This window comes from Carettochelys insculpta, chromosome 2 (genome assembly GCF_033958435.1).
Source record: "Carettochelys insculpta isolate YL-2023 chromosome 2, ASM3395843v1, whole genome shotgun sequence".
Lineage (NCBI taxonomy): Eukaryota > Metazoa > Chordata > Testudines > Carettochelyidae > Carettochelys > Carettochelys insculpta.
The window spans coordinates 270,882,401-270,900,036 of NC_134138.1; the positions used below are offsets into that span (position 1 = coordinate 270,882,401).

The 17,636-nt window shown below is 44.1% G+C and overlaps 1 protein-coding gene across 1 annotated transcript in view; it reads right to left on the bottom strand.

The window, feature by feature from the left end:
- Window positions 1–17,636, bottom strand: part of CRHR2 (corticotropin releasing hormone receptor 2) — a 284,318-nt gene that overhangs the window by 73,896 nt on the left and 192,786 nt on the right. The window contains exon 9 of the mRNA XM_074986331.1: window positions 14,509–14,581. Coding sequence (XP_074842432.1) covers window positions 14,509–14,581 — 73 coding nt within the window. The remainder of the gene's footprint in view (window positions 1–14,508; window positions 14,582–17,636) is intronic.

The window sequence follows — 17,636 nt, forward strand, 5'->3', positions numbered from 1 at the left end:
TTGGGGGAAGACCCCACCATGGAGCCTGGTATTAATTACAACATATGTGGAAGCCCTGGTGTGGAGTTCAGGGTGATCCAAGAGGAGGTGGGGGCCCAGGAGGAAGAGACCAATGGAGAGAAAGAAGGGGCAATGAGCAGCGGCTCAAGGAAGTTCTTCCCAACAGCCTAGATCTCTTCACCCTAGAGCTGGAACAGGTCCCCTCTACACCAGTCACCTCTATGCCGGTCCCAGGACCAAACTGTTCTGGTGAGTATTTTTTTTTTTCTGAATCCTAGAAGCGGGTTGCAGGTGGGTATAGGCATAGGCATGGGTATGGATATAGGTTTTCTATGGATCTGGGCCCTTCAGAACAGCATATTATTATTTCTGGGGATGGATCACTTCTCCTTTTCGGAGATCTCCTCAAAATTTACCAGAAGGACTATACCTGCATCATCAGAGCATCATAGTTTAACCAGTGTAGCACCCCATGGCGCAATATTCTTTGAGAATAAGAGTGCATTTTACTGGTGTCATGAATGAATGCCAGAAAGGGTTAAGCCCAGAGAGAGTGGATACTTTGTTGGCAAGCAGCCAGGCGAGCCAATGGAAAGAGAGAGGGCTTTTTTGAATTGAAGCAGTCTTTGTTTTCTGAGACCAAGATGTTTAATCCTAGGCCGGCTTAATAAATCTAGTAAATATTCAGGTCGCAGCATGACCTGGGCACACAGATATGTAAGTAGAAAGGTAATGTTTAGTCAGACACGATCAGGTTATTTCTTATTTTGGATTTGGGGTGGAACTTCTCCAGCTGGCTGATATGGTCCACCCACCCCCGCCCCCATCAACTGTAACTTCTGTGGAAGCAAGAAGCCAGAGGCCTAGCAAAAGCTTGGTCAAGCTACAGCCTGGCCTGAAAGGAATGATGGGTACTACACTGAAGGGCTGCGGAGACGAGAGACGAGATGCTGATGCTTGTAGCATACTGATAATGTCAAGCAGCTTTGAGATAAGCCAGACCCAAGCTGTGCCAGCTCCCCATTAATTAGGAAAGTGAGCTTTGAAGTTTGTCTGTTACTGAGCCACATGACTATTGTTTTCTTTACCTGTCAAAGTATATATATCTGCCCAAATTGGTGTTCGGGGAGACACCTATAACTGGTTGGGGGAAACTCTGTTGGTTGGTGCTCTTCCCTGCAGCTGCTTGTATATTCTAATAAAGAGTCTCTGACAGTTTCTAACCAAATGCAGAGTGAAGCTCTGTTTCTTCCACAGTTCTGGTGCCGTGACTCGGATGGCAACGCCCGGTTAGAACTTTGACGACTTGCAGACCGTTCCCCTCCAAAACCCTCGGTGCCACTTCAGAGGTAAGAGAGCTTTGAAATCTCTGTGAGGGTTTTAGGTGGAGGACTGCCCGTGCGTGTTGGGGCAACGCCATCTGGACTTTTAAACGTTTAAAATTGTCAGACACTCTAAGAGGTTTGGTAAGTATGTTGGTGTGAACTGAGGTTCAGATAAGTTGTCTAGACAGTAGGGGTGGCCAATTTGTGTGAATTGAGTTCCACGGTTCTGCTGACCAGGGTTAGGACTTGGGAGAAATCCTGAACACTGTGCCCCACCATGTTTCCTTTTGTGTGCCCATTTCCACGCTATGCACTGTCTAGGAAAAGGCAGTGCCGTTCCCTTCCCTTATGGATGAATGAGATGAGCCGCTTAACAGGTCTGGGACTAGGACTGGAGGTGTCATCCTTTAAAATCACCGTATAAATCATTGCCCAAGCCTGGGACTTATGTTGACTCCAGCTGCACCAGGGCTCCCACCACATGAGGAGACTCTGAAAGCAAGGGGGGGGGGTGTCAATGGAACCTCATGACTCAATGATTAGGCCCTTCTTACCCTAACCCGTTCCCAGTCTGAACCTTGTGACCCAGCGGATTTGTGTGGTTTCTTTCCCTATACCTGCCATGGTACTCCTTCCAAACGTTCGGAGGTGAGTGTGACTGTCAGACCGTTAGGACGCTGCTTTGAGCACTGCCCTTGGTCTTGGTCACCTAATCCTTAATAAGCCATTCCTGTTTGAGTGCCCTGTGTGAATTGAGGTTATGGGGGGCAGTGGGTCTAAGGAGGTCCCAGCCCTGCCAAATGGCACCCCAGCATACTATATGTTACTCACTATGGCCATAAGGTGTGTGTGTGTTTTTGGATAAATGGAATTGGTATACCGGAAATGATCCTTCGAAGCAATTTCCTCTGGAGGGTACATTTGACTTAGATAAAATTATTTCTCTCCGGAGGGCATTAGAATCAAAAGGTAGCAAAATTTCTCAGACTCAGTGGGATGTATATTTTGATTGGTATGAAGAAACTAATAAGAGAAAACAGCCAATCACTTAAACGAATCCTGGGTAAGGAGTCTTAAGGACTCCAATAATAAACTGATGTTGCAGGTAAAGGAATAGAAGCAACAAAATAAGACTGATTCTCAACCTTCAACTTTAAAACCAGGTCCTACAAGGCATGGTAAAGAAACTAACCCTGAAATAAGGTAGAGACCCTTCAAATCATAACTGCTGCAAATCCATTATTAAACAGCTTAAGCAGAAGCTAAACTTTGCAACCCGTCAGGTCACAGCAGTCACAGAAGGAGAATGGGATCAAGTTACTGGGAGTAAGGAATATCAGGGCAGTTGCATCTGGGATGTGAGAAACAGCTTTTTGGACAAAAGTCCAGACTATAAGACCTGGAAGAAACTGCCCAACTCTGAAAGCCGTTAGTTCAAGTTCTTTTTTCAACTCCTTAACTCTCTGCAATACAGAGTGTAGTCACGCAAGCATTTATGTTGCAGTATATGTGTATATGTCACGGAGTTTTGTTTAAATTAACTGTCTTGCTAACAAGTGTTTGTGTCAAAATCTGGTAACTTGCCCTTGCAGCAACAAAGAGCTGTTTTGGTTTTGTACTGCCAAGTGTCTGGCAGTTAGAATCTGTACTAATCTGCACTCCTCATTCTTTTGTGTTTGGAGCTTCTTTGCTTTTGACTGGTCTGAGGTAATTTTGTCTGTCTGTCTGTCTGTCTGTCTGTTTGTCTTGCTGGTATATCCATAAGGAGGGGACACCTTCTGATGTGGACTCCTTCCAATATCAGAGAACAGAATTTGTGTAAAACCTAAATAAGCTCACAGAGTTAAATTTTCTCTTCTGTTGTAAAGTTAAGTAACTTATAGAGTTAACATCAATATATAGAAATAATGCGTGAGATGTACTTGAAATCACCTGCTAAGGGTTATGTCCAGCAGGACCACAGGAACCTGCAGGGTCTGGAAAGTCAAATATGTAAATTAGGATAAGGGTTTAATACCGACCTGCTAATAGCCCTCACCTTTAAAGTTAATCCAAGATTTACTTAAGGAAAGGGTCCTCATTAAGACCCAGAGCCCCTTCAGTAGCCCAAATTTGGCCAGTTCTAAACAAATAATCAAATTTAAACCTCCATAATTCAGTAAAACTTGCTAAAAGAAGATAAAGGGTTTCTATTGGAATTCAACTGCCCCAAATATATAAAAGGGAATGTAAGCTGTGTACAGCAGTGTAAAATTAGTTAGAGTAGTGCAACAGGTGTTAAAAAAAGAGTATGCACTTAACATGAGTGACCCTGTAATAAGGTGCAATGTATATGATTGTCTTTTAATAAAGGGAAAGTCTTTAAGCAATGTTCAAAATGGTAATTAAAAACATCCCTTGTGATAAAAGGTGTGTGTGTGGGCTAGTCAAGGAGCCCACTCTCCTTGCTATATTGTCAATGAGTTAAAGCCTGTGTTCATAAAGAGAAACGTTTTGACTATGAAAACAGGATTGGGCCCACACAGGTAAGCAACAGATAAAGAAAGCTAGAGTCTGAGAGCTGTGAGGGCATATTAGCAGGAATAAGGGAAGTAATGAAAGTCAGATCCTTGTAATAACACCTTCAATTGTTGAGATCTGAACTAATAAAGTTTTCATTTTTGAGGGAGCAAGCATGTGATTAGAGGGGAAGAGTAAGTCACTAACTGAAGCATCTGGAGAAAATTCAGAGTAACTAACTTGCAGAGTTTAAAAAGACCTAAGCATATTTGTAAATGGAGTATTTTAAGATGTAACCTGCCACCCCCAAAGGGGGGCGGGGGGAGTCAAAAAGTGTTCTTTTGTCTTTCAGAAACACAGAAAAACTGGTATTTATGGAAGAACAGCCTAAAACATCATGAATCCCCTTTCAAAATGAAGAGTGTGGTTTTGTATTTTATGTTTGTGCCTATCTTATTGATAGCATTGTTAAGTTGTCTATATTGCTAAGTAAAAAAAAAACCAAAAAAAAAACCCAAATGGGCTCACAAAACCCAGAAAAAAGCAGAAAAGGTAAACCGTGTCGGTATAAGAGTCTGTCCAAAGTGCTTTAAAGCTTCAGCTGGCAGTTTTTCTGTCAAGGCCATGTGTTATCTGATCTGCGCTAGTAACAATGCAGTATCAGCTCCACAAACCAAATTGCCCAGCAGCTGCCTAGGCCAATGAGTGTGGTGCCTACCAACTCCACCCTCCCTCAAATGTATTTTGCCAGGCAAACTAAAGGAAAAGGTATGGAAAACAGCTAACACCTGATTCCCACATTAACTTGCTTACATAAGTAACGGTGTTGTAGTGCCTAAACTCTTTACTCTTTTTAGTTGCTTTTGTAACACCTAGCAACTAAGTAGACTTTATCACTTTCTTGGTATACTTTATCTTTTGTTTTGTTAAAACATTACTTTTTCTAAGGCAATGATTTGATTCTTGTGTCCTAAAGGAGTGTCTGTGTGTATTCAGGCCTAAGACTGGACTATCGAATTGCAGCTTAATTTCTTCCTTTTTCTTTTCAAGCTGTTTCCTAAGGGAAGGTTAAGAGCTTGGCGAGACATCCCGAGTGTGTCTTCCTAGGTTCTAAAGAGCGGTTTTTTCTCATTTGAGTGGTGGCAGCTACCGCCTAGGGTCAGAGAATCCATGACCTTGGGAAGCTTTTAAGCAGAAGCCTATAGAGGCAAGGTATTTTTAAGACCTCTTGCAGGCCTCCACCTTCTGCATTCAGTGTCAGAGTGGGGTCAGCTTTGACACCTGGGGTAGCATATCTCATTTTACACCAGTATAATAACATTAGTATAATTATACAGGTATAGTTCTGCTGATAAATTCCCTCGTGTAGATAATCTCTTCAGCTTTTAAGTCTTTTAGGAAAATGTTACCCAAAATCTTTAACTCGTCATTGTTTCAAATCCTCCTCCAAAAGCTGTCACGCTGGTTAAGGGTTGTCGAGGCTGGAACTAAGGGTGAGGGGGGACAAGATGTTTCTGCCACTTCCTCGGGCTTGAAGCGGTTTCCATCATATACAGGGTTTACAGTTTGGGTAAATGGCTCTAAGCTCCCTTACTAGACACATTTTCCCAGCATCCGTCTATGCACAGATGTATTGTGGTCTCCTTCCATTTTGATTGGCCAGGCATCCAGATCACACACACAGATGAGACTGAACAGGCAAAGGGACAGAGCCATGTTTTAATCCCTGGCTACCTGAGGGCACAGGCCCACCAACACATTGGCAAGGAAGTTTATCCTATTACATGTACTGCACACACTTAGATGAACTTCAATCTTCAGGTCTAGCAGTCCCTCACTTCTCACAATGGCCCTTTAAATGTGCAATGATAAATGGCATTTGAGTCAAGACTGGCTTAAAATGACTTCAAAATACATCCTTTAATACCAGTATATTTAGTTGCTGTAGCACAATTTATGGCTAGGCTATTTATGAGAAAGACTCAGTGGGAGAGAGAGCTCATTGAAACGCACATCACAACTTTGCAATCAAAGGAATAGTTGAGCAAGAGTGTTAAAACTTAACACTCACCCTCATCTCTTGAGCAAGCAAAGGTGCAGCTGTGGCCTGTTATGTAATTAACAAAGATGGTGAGTTTTAGCTACTTAATCTCCTAAAATGTATCAAACTTTCTCACGTATACAGTACTATTACTGTTTTATTCACCTGGTCTTAATTAGAGCTCTCATGCAAGCCAACGAGATGGGCCCAATTTGCAGGAATACCTGAGCTCTACCTGAGGTGGTGTTCCCAAGACTCACTGATTGCATAGTGGTCAGGTTGGCCTCTGGCTCAGTTCAGAGCAGCCTCAGGGCTGTTCTGAATTTCCACCAGCTGCAATGGCCACCAAGGGAATATTATGGCAACAAGAGCAGGCAGTCTAGCTGCATCTCCACTTGCCTGGCTATTCCCCCAGCACACTGAAGGATATGAGGGGCTATTCCACTCGCTATATGCCACACTGGGCATTCCACAGACAATCTGCTGCTCAAATGACTTAAGGGATAGTGCTCTAAAATACAGGACACATGGTCACCCTATTTACACTGCCAGTGTAAAGTGCCATAACAGAAGTTGTACAAGATGAAAACACTGTATAGTCTGGCAAACCTTCTAAGTACTGATGTGAATATAGAACTTGCCTGTATATATGGTGTGCTAGCTTGGATATACCAGTGCCTTTAGGAGCTATCAATATATTGTGGTAAGTGGTTTGCTGAGACTATTTGTGCTGGGTTTCTCGGTGGTATGTATTTATTCACATGGTTTATTGGGCTAAGGACATTAGCAAGAAAACAGATTCTGTGTTATTTAGAGTTTCTTTCCCCCTGCTGAGAGAGTTTGTACTCCCCCTGGAAGCACAATACTCTGATTGTGGTTTCTTCATAATTAACAGAGAAATTAACTCTCTTGATTCTGGGTGAGGAAGCAGAAGTAGCAACAGCTAAACTTGTAGGCAACAGAGAGGTGAGATGAAAGCAAAGTGAATTAAAAAGCAGACAAGAACAGGCTAGATTCTCCACATAGCTCACTGTCTCCTGGGCTCCAAAGAGCTGGTTACAGCTCACACTTTCAGGTCACCAGCAGACCACTTAAGCTTACTGCTTACCCTGAGAGGGTCTGTAGCCCACCCAGGTGAAGAGCCTCCCTGTGTCTATTGTGCTGGTTGGAGGCTTTCCCAAGCTAAGCAATCATAACGTGTGGGAATCTGCCTATTTCTGACTCCTATGTGCCACAGTTGTGCTGCAAAGGGTAAAGACAAGACCTGCCCCCAATCCTTTGGCAAGCTGATTTCTAGAGAGGATGTTTACCTGAAGTTTATCCAAGAAGCATCAATGGATTTTAATGGGGCTTATCACTCAGCACAAGTCACTTACCACCCTGTGCAGTAACCAAGGTTCTTTGAGATGGTTACCTTGTGGGTGGCTCTACTTTGGGTGAACCTGCACTCCTGAGCTTGTAATGGGAGTAGGGCCTGTTTAGGTCATACACACGCTCTCCCTGTCTCACACAGTCAGAGCACAGTGCAACCAACCCTCCTCTATAGGACAAATAACTCCAAGTGAGAAAGGAGAGGAGAATAGTGGAGCAGCTGCAGGGCCAACCATGTCGAAGAAACTCAGTTCTTGCACAGGGTGAGAGACCTTCTCTTCTCCTTCAAGGTGTGTCCCTGGGGCTGCTCCATGTTAGGTCACTGTATAGCAATGCCCCTCCATGGAAGGGAGGGACTTCATAATTGCAGTCACGGTAGATGATAAAACCATGAGTCCTAGCATAGTGTTGGATGACAATGGCTGTTCTCTGGCATGGTGCTGTGTGAACGCATGCGCTGACACCCAGCTGGCTGCTGTGCAGATCTCCACAATCAGCACATTGTTCAGGAAGGTTATCAATGCAGGGAGAAGTCAGTGCACCCGGAGAGCCATTTCAACCACCTTTGTTTGGATTTGGCATTGCCCTTAGATCATTCAGTGATCAAAAGAAACAGCTTTGGTGACTTCCTGAAAGATTTTTTCCTTTCAATGTAAAAAGCTAGTGCCTTTTGGACATTCAGGATATGAAGCATTGCCTCTTGTTGGGTCCCATGAAGCTTTGGGAACAATGATGGGCGACTGATGGGTTGAGTCAAATGGAACAATGAAACTATTGTAGTTAGAAAATGGGGATGTGGCTATTGGGTAACTTTGGCTGGGTCAACACTTGCCCCCAACTTTGAAAGGGGCACGTTAATCAGGGTGACGGGAGATTACTAATGAAGTTCTGCAGTGAATATGCAGCACTTCATTAGGCTAATTCTCTCCCGCAGCAACTTCAAAGCTTCAAGCCTTGAAGTGCCGGCATGCATGTAGCCACGGACACTTCGAAGTGCCCACGCTACTTCTAAGTGCCTTTACTCCTCAAAATTTCAAAGTGGCTGCGGCTACTTGCATGCTGGCACGTCGAAGTTTGACGCTTTGAAGTTGCCACAGGGGAGAATTAGCCTAATGCAGTGCTGCGTATTCACTGCAGCACTTCATTAGTAATGTCCCATCGCCCTGATTAACATGCCCCCTTCGCAGTTGGGGGCAAGTGTAGAGAAGCCCTTTGTCTTTTAAAACTATTATGCAAGAGGTACATGCCATGAGGGACCCCTATTCTCCTCCTAGTCAGGCAGATGTGATAGCAGAAGGAAGAGGAAGGGAACTTCATCAAAGGGCAGAGATGTGAGCATAGTCATTAGTGGTACAGTTGGGACCTCCATAATGCATCAAACACCACTCCCATGTTGGAGTAGGGGCTCTTATTTCAAGGTAAAGATTACAAAGACCTTCCAGGAAGCATTTAGTGATAGGGTGGGTGAAGAGTGAGAACTCATCCACTTCATGGTGGAACTCCAAAGAACACAAGGTGTTCTTTGATCAATCTAATTGAGAAACCAGATTTCTTGAGTTCCAGTATGTAATCCACTGCAGTTGATAACGGAGAACTAATAGCTATTGTTTGCTTATTCTGCTACCACATATATTATCTTCTCCATTTGTGCAGGTGGTATACAGTGTATTATATCTTCTGCTGTTTAAAAGAATGTCTTGTACCTCCTTTGAACAGGGCACTTTATTATCTTGAAACCATGGAGTAGCCAGGCCTTCAGGTGAAGTCTTGCCATGTTCAGGTGGTAGACCTAGGCTGAATCCTGAGACAGGAGAGGAGATAGAAGTGGAAGAGTGCATGGTGGGCTTCCAGTCATTGTCAAGAGATAAGGAAACCACATTTTTGGTCCACATGGGGGCTATGACCATGGCTCTGGAGATGTGAGTCCTTATCTTATGCGTGAGCCTGGCAAGGAGAGGGGTTAGGTGAAAAGTGTACAGTAGATGTGCATCACTTTTGAGGAGAAAAGCATTGCCTAGAGAATTGGGCCCTAGTCTCACGCTGAAGCACAAGTATGGACACTTGGTATTCTGGGTTGACACCAAGAGGTCTACGGTTGGGAACCCCAGTGTTGGAATACATCTGTAGAACACTGGTGTTCATTTCCCACACAGGGTCTTGGGAAAATTTTGTGTTCAGTGACTCGGCAGTGTTGTTTTGACATCCTGGTAAACAGCAGGCTGAGATGTTGATTTTGTGGCAGATACATCAGTTCCACAGTAGCATGGCTTCTGTGCATAGGGAGCATGACCATGCCCCTCCTTGCTGGTTGACACTATCTGTCAGTACCGACATAGGCTTGTACCTGATCGTGGGTAGTAAGTAAGTGCATGCATTGTAAACTGCCCACAGCTCCAGTAAGTATATGTGTAATGTTGACTCCTATCATGACCAACAACCTTGGATCACATGGTTCAGCAGGTGTGCTCTCCGAACGAGCAGGGAAGTATCATTTATAGAGAAGTCTGTATGAAGGGAATTCTTCTGCAAACATTGTGTGGCTGAGTTTACCCATATGGTTGGCATATGACACTTATTTATACCATGTCTGTGTGGAATATATACTGTCCTGAGCCTCCCTTGCAAGTACACAGAGCTTAGTACCTGAGATGGGAAAAAGGGGGACAGCACATGTGCAACCAAACCAGACACTGCTACTAAAAAATCTTGGATTACAAGCACAGGGCAGCAGATTCAACTCAAGTGGAGAAGCTACAGGGGATCTGCCTCGAAGAAGAACCCACTCTTCTGTTCTCTCCGTGCCCATGCCAAGTTTCCTGTTTCTGTCAGTGCAGCTTATGTGCAACATGGAAAAGTTTGAAATGTAAAGTTAAATGATAATCTCCTTAGTTCTTTCATGCCACTTTTTCCCTCTCATATGCATAGCACTTCACAAAGATGAGTATCTGTCACCACAGCAGAAGAAATTGAGGCACAAAGAGATGAAGGAACTTTCCTGAAGTTTGCAAAAAGGGCTAGGAACTTTGCTGGCCAGACACCGCAAGCAGTACAGTAGCCACCCAGCCACATGCTTTCTGATTTGTTTGTCTATCAAGCATATAATTATGCCAAAAAGCACCAGGAAGATCTAAAATGGTGTTGGAGTGGTTTGTACTCAATGGAGATTGGGGCAGAGTCAGACTGTCAGGCCAGAAGGAACCGGCAAACATTTAGTCTGGTCTCCTGTACCTCCCAGGGCACCAATAGCACTCCCCCATTAACCCCAATTACCTACTGTAGGAGTGTGAGAGGGAGCCTAGGCAAGGCAGGGTTAAACAAGGCCTGTTAGCCCAATCATCCCCACCCCGGTTCACCTGCGGCCAGTGTCAGGCCCGGAGGGGCATAAAGGGAGGGAAGCCAGCTCAGTTTGTGACCGACCAGCGAAGGGGCAGGAGCTGGCTCTGAGGCAGGAGTCCCCAGGCCAGAGCTGCCACCCAGTTAGCTGCTGGAGGGCGCAGCCCAGGACCCTCCCCAGGTACTGAGGGGAGTCCCTCCCCGGGGAACCCCTCTCCCATCAAAAGAGGGAACTAGATTCTCAGGGCCACATCCCAAACTCAACCCATAGACGCTTGGGTGGGGGCTGCAGATCCACCCAACAGGCCCAGGTGCAAACCGCTCATACCTTCATTAAACCAAAGTATTACAGCCCACAGAAGTCTAGACTCTTATGTGTTCCAGGCAGAGAACAGGCAGCACCACAGTGCACCAGTGCCCAGGGTCACTGCAATGCCAGGGAAATGATTAAGCTATATTTGGATAATCCTGGCAAGTGACCTGCACCCACACAGCCAACCTCAGAGCAACTGCCAATCTGACTTGGGAGAAAATTCCTTCCTGACCTCACATAGGGCAATCAGTTAGACCCTGAGCATGTGCGCAAGAAGTGGCTAACCAAGCACCAGTGGGAGAGAATTTTCAGTACCATCTGAAAGCGCCACCCTGCCTTACCCAGTGCCACATCTCCATCTGTGGCCATCTCCCATGTTGCAGAAGGAGACTAAAAACAAGACAAGAGAAGCAGAACATGTGGGGTCGGGGGAGGAGAGCCAGAGCTCCGGGCCTCTTTGAAATGCTGGGTCCTGGTGCAATTGCTCCCTTTGCCCTCCCCTAATGCAGAGCCTGTGAGCACCTTGTACAATGGCATTAATACTTCTCTCTCTTTCTTTTCTCTCCTGATACATCCTAGGATTGCATTTGCTTTATTCACAGCCACACTATACTGGAGCCTCGTAGTCATCTTGTGGTCAGTCCACCCACCCAGGTCTGTCTCTTCCTCTGTCACTCACAACCGATAAGCCCTCATCTTGTAGCAGACGTGTTCATTACTAGACTCTATGCACGCTACTTTGGACTATAGAATTTCATCCAGTGTCTGTTGCTTCAGTCTTCAAGGTTCTCCTGATCTTCCTGTAGACCAGTGGTGTCCGATAGGAATTCAAAGATCGCCACACTTCTTCTTGTCATCTTTCCATATTTGCCACATTCCTCCCATTCAGCTATAAATAAATGCCCTCCCCCTCCCGCAGAGCCAGGCACTCCCAGCCCCCGCCCCCCACTCTAATTCATTGCTGGTGACTCACCAGAGCTGCCGGAGCTGCCACCAGAGTCACTACTGCTGCCACTACCCACTTCTCCCACCAAGTGGTGCGGCGCATGCACGGAGCAGGTGGACGGAACACCCCATGCGTGCCTCTCAGAAGAAGCCACATTTAAAGGGTCCAAGAGCCGTAGGTGGCTTGAGAGCCGTATTCACCACAGCACAGTGCCCTATTCGTCACACATTCCAACTGTCGAACGTATTGGACAACGCCGCTCCAGACCGTTCCAGTCTTCCACTTTACTGACAATACCCCCCCCAATATGGTATCATCAGCAATGCACCCACCTTTGGTGCCAAGGTAAAATACTGAACAACCTTGATCTCAAGACTGATCCTTGAGAAACTTCACTAGAAACCTCTCTCCAGCCAGACAAAAACAATGAGAAGTCCTGTTGCACCTTACAGACTAACAGATTTATTGGAACATAAGCTTTCGCGGGCAAAAACCCATTTCATCTGCTGCATCCAGTCAGACTATTCACCTTTCAGCATAACCCATTGCTTTCTTGCCTTTAGCCAGCTCCTTATCAACCTTGCAGTTCTCGTAACGACTTCCGTCTTCCCTAATGTAACTAATCATTTCCCATGTGCTCCTGTGCCAGAGACTTAACTGGATGTCCAAATATATTAGTTTTATTGCACTCACTTATCTAAAAAAAGAGGAAAACAACAAAACAAACCCTTGTGAGTTTTAATTATCATTTGATTAGACTCATGCAAATGCAGTGGAAAAAGAAACCCCTAATGACTTAATTGCTTAATCACCAGCTTAAAACTCTGCCATTTTATAATCATCTGCTTTAAACTTGCCAAAGACTATTAAACAAACACACACAACAGCAACAAAATAGACTGCACTCATGTAGATGCTTTCATCAGAGTCTCAGAGTGCTTTACAAATGGCAAGTAGAGTACACATATTTTATACAGGCGATGGAGAAAAAAGGTGTCCATCTTTTAATGGTTGCAAGCCAAAGGGTCTGATCCTACAATTGACCATAGGTAGACAAACTTCAGAGGGGCCTCTTCACATAGCTGCAGGATCATGACCCATCCGAGCATTTAAAAATGCTGCAAAAGCAGACAATAAAACATCACAGGCTCATTTGTTTGCAGGTTCCCATTTTAACACAGTTGGTTCGGTGTCATGCTTTAGCGACAAAGATGCATCAGCACATTCTGCATTGCCTGAAAGATGCCAATTAGTGCAGGTTGATATTTTTCTACCAAAACTTCTTGTTGAATTGGAAAATTGAGCATTTCTTTAGATAAAATTATTCGGGAAAAAGTGACATTACAGGAGAAGCTTGAGGCTACAAACATCAATCTGATGAATGAAAAATAGTAAAAATAAAAATCACAGAGCATAAGTGATGTCAGTGAAGAACAAATCCAAGGTCCTTCATGTGCTGATGCCTTCTATGCACTGGAGATCCCTTTGCACTGGATTCAAGGACAAGGAAAAATGAAGTATCTCCTGCAATTTTGAGATACTCAATTTTGTGCATTTCTCAGAGCTATGAACTTAATCCTCAACCAGTTTGTAAAATGGGGGCTCTACTCTATGGAAGTGTGTCAAGCTTTTGTGATTTTTTTATGTTGTTTTCCCAGTAGAAATCTTTATCAAAATTGTTCATTTACCAAAATTTTATTTTTCAGTAAAGGAAAAATGTGAACAAAACTGCTCACCAACTAGCTGCTCCCACTGTGATTTTCAAAAGCGTTTGGCATATTGGCTGGGAAAATATGGCCACACGTGTTACAGTGAGAGCTCCCAGGCACAGAGGCCTGGCAGCAACTTCTGCTAAATTTTGATATTTTCCATTTACCAGAAACAGAGTTCTGGTAAATAAAGGTATTGATAAATATTTCTATTGAAACATAAAAAGTCTTGAGAAATCAGAAATTGCAATATGCCAACAACAAACATGGAGGTATTTAGTGTTATAAACCCAGGATTGTGAGTTCTATGCTAGTGGGGGTGGCTTTTGAGGTTCTGGGGCAGGTTAGATTAAAAAAAAAAATGAGGGATGGTGATAGGCCCTGCTGTGAATGCAGGGGACAGGAATTGATGACCTCTCAAGGTCCCTTCCAGTTCCATGAGATAGGTTTATCTCCATGTTTCTCTCTCTGTCTGTAGTCATTTTCCACTGAGGGCTCCATGGAAGTCTCACCACATGCAGAGGAGACAAGATGGGATGAGATTGCATATCACTGTTGCACATTACTGTTGCCCTGGCTAGCCTCCCTTTCCAACCAGTGCCACCTAGCCCCACCGCACCTATGGAGGAGGCAGAGAAGAGAGCTAGTTCTGCTTTTGTCTGGGCGGACTCAGCTCTGCACCAGGTGCTACATGAACCAAAGCTAACAGCCGCTGAAGATCTGGGGTGGGAAGTGCAGTAAGATTGGAACAAACCAACCTTTTAATACAACGTTGGGCTCTGCATAAACCACTATCAGGTGCAAGCTCACAACATATGACCTATTGCAACTGACTTCATGTCTCTTGCAGAAACTCTGTTCATTTCCCCAATTTGTTAACTTGTTTTGTTTTTGTTAATTACACGTGGAACATGGTGGGTGCCTAAATTATCATTTGACCTTAGCCGATGGCTATCCACACACACTCTTACCAGAAGAACAAGAATCACTGGGCCTTGATATATGTAGTCTATGTACTTCCCTGGTTCTTTTCCAAACCAGCATCTGTAAGAGAAAAAAAATAAGGTTCATGAATATTAATGCAGAACTAGGGGTCACCAAATGAAATTAATGGGTAGCAGGTTTAAAACTAACAAAAGGAAGTTTTTCTTCATGCAGTGCATAGTAGACCTGTGGAACTCCTTGCCGGAGGAGGAAGATCAGGACTTTGGCAGAGTTCAGCTAACATGCACTTGAGCCTCTCATAGCTTTCTTTAGACTTATGTTCTCGCTGACTTTCTGGCTGCCATCCATTAAAAAAGGTGCCTGGAAACATCAGGATGTTTTGAGCATAGCTATATAGGAAGATGTGAACATCCTTACTGCAGATGCAGAACTTTACAGCAAATTGTAACCCACTGTGTCAGAAAGAAGGTTCTTCCTTTAAGTGAAAAACCCAGCTGAGCTTTCTAATATAATGCCCATAAATGATTAAAAGAAAGTCCTGCTTATGCAAGGCCTCGACAGCCATAGTAAGACTTTTCAAAACTATGTGTGCATGAGAAACCATCCCATAGGCTTTGAACTTGCCACGGTCCAGGCTTCCAATTCCAGAGTTCACCAGAAAGATACTCCCTTTAAAGCTAACTCAGACATTATAATCAAGCTGGCTGACAAAGTGGGTGCAACAGTCATCATGAATAAGTCAGACTATGAACAGGGGGCAGCTAGACAACTATCCACCACCACATTTTACAGGCCTCTTTCCTCAGATCCCACTTTGGAATTCCAAAGAAACTACACCATCTACTTAAAGAACTCCCGACCTCTACTCAAGACCAAATTACTCAGACACACCATCTGAGCTCAGACCTAGATTATTCTATTTACTGCCTAAAATCAGCCCAGGAAATCCTATCATTTCAAGTATTGGCACCCTTACTACCGGACTGTCGAGCTATGTAGACTCCCTCTTCAAACCCTACGCCACCAGCACTGCTAACTATCTCCAAGATACGACTGACTTCCTGAGGAAATTACAAAACATTGGAAACCTTCCTGATAATTCCATCCTGGCCACCTTGGACGTAGAGGCTCTCTACACCAATCTTCCACATGAAGATGGACTACAAGCTATCAGGAATACCATCCCTGATGTTACCACAGCCAATCTGGTGGCTGACCTATGTAAATTTGTTCTCACTCACAGTTATTTCCCATCTGGGGACAACTTATACCTCGAGATTAGTGGCACTGCTATGGCACCCACATGCCCCAGAGTATGCTAACATTTTTATTGCTGACTTAGAACAATTCCTTTGCTCTCGTCCCGTTACCCCTCCTCTACTTATGCTACAATAGATGACATCTTTATCATTTGGAACTACAGTAGAGAAACTCGAAGAATTCCACAGAGACTTTAACAACCAGCATCCTACCATCAATCTCAGCCTTGACTATTCCACATGAGAAATACATTTCTTGGATACCACAGTATAAATCACTGATGACCACATCCACACCACCCTCTACTGGAAACACACTGACTGCTACACTTACCTACATGCCTCCAGCTTCCACCCAGCTCACAGCACATGATCCATTGTTTATAGTCAAGCCATTAGATACAATCACATCTGCTCTGACCCTACTGATGGAGACCGAAAACTACAAGGCTTCTACCAAGCATTTATAAAACTGAATTACCCACCAGGAGAAGTAAAAAAGCAAATTGACAGGACCAGACGAATACCCAGAAACCAGCTACTTTAAGACAGGCCCAAGAAGATCAACAACAGAACACCACTTCCCATCACCTATAGCCCCCAACTCAAACCCCTGCAATGCATCATTAAAAATCTACAACCTATTCCGGATCAGGATGCTACGCTCCAGAAGGCTCTAGGAGACAGGCCTGTCCTTTCTTATAGACAACCTCCTAACCAGAGAGAGGCTCACACCAGTAATCGCAGGCTACACCACAATAATATGAATCCTGGAATTTTTCCTTGCAACAAATCCTGCTGTCAACTTTGTCCGCATATTTATTCTGGGGATACAATCACTGGACATAACTATGTTAGTTACAAGATCAAAGGCACATTCTCGTGCACTTCTGGCAAGATTATATATGCTATTATGTGCCAACAATGCCTTGACGCTATGTACATTGGACAGACTGGGCAAAATCTTTGCCAAAGAATAAATGGACACAAAGCAGACATCAAGAAACTCAGTACACATAAGCCAGTCAGTCAACACTTCAATGGAGTGGGTCATTCTGCTAAAGACCTGAGAATTTGTGTCCTGGAACACAGAGAATTTAACAACAGATTAGAGTGAAAGACTTATGAGTTAGAGTACATATTCAAATTCAACACATTAACACGTGGTCTGAACAGAGACATCAGCTACCTCACGCATTACAAGGACTGCTTCCCTTCCTTTGATGCTCGCATTTATCTCAGACAGGACAGAACAGAGCAGCAGAAATGTAGCACTTTAAAGACTAACAAAATGATTTATTTGGTGATGAGCTTTCATGGGACAGACCCACTTCTTCAGATCAGACTAACACTGCTACCTCTGTTCCTATTCAGACAGGACAATTAACATCCCCCCAACTCTCACCCACTTCTTTCAGTCCTATTTGACTTATCAGCTTTTATTGCATTTTTTTTCTTTTTGCTCCTCTGTTCTTATAAATGTTAGTTCGTATTGGAAATTAAATTGATGGGAAGAAGTGGGTCTCTCCCACGAAAGCTCATCACCAAATAAATCATTTTGTTAGGCTTTAAAGTGCTACATTTCTGCTCCTTTGTTTTCTTGGGGTACAGACTAACATGGCTACCTCTCTGTCCCTGTAAAGCTAGTTAGTTTGATCAGCCTTCTTGTCCAGTACAACCCCGAGGAAATTCAATTAACTGCAGTTAGCCAGGAATGGGGGTTAACTGAAGTTCAATAAACCAGAGTCACATACTGCAGAGTAGTTGCAGAGGATTACTTTTGTCCTCATTTCTCTTATGATTATGTGACAAAGTTGCTTGAGATAGCAAGGCACTGGTCTGAATGACCCAGGAGGTGACTTCCAATCATATGCTAATTGCAAACAGCTCTTTTC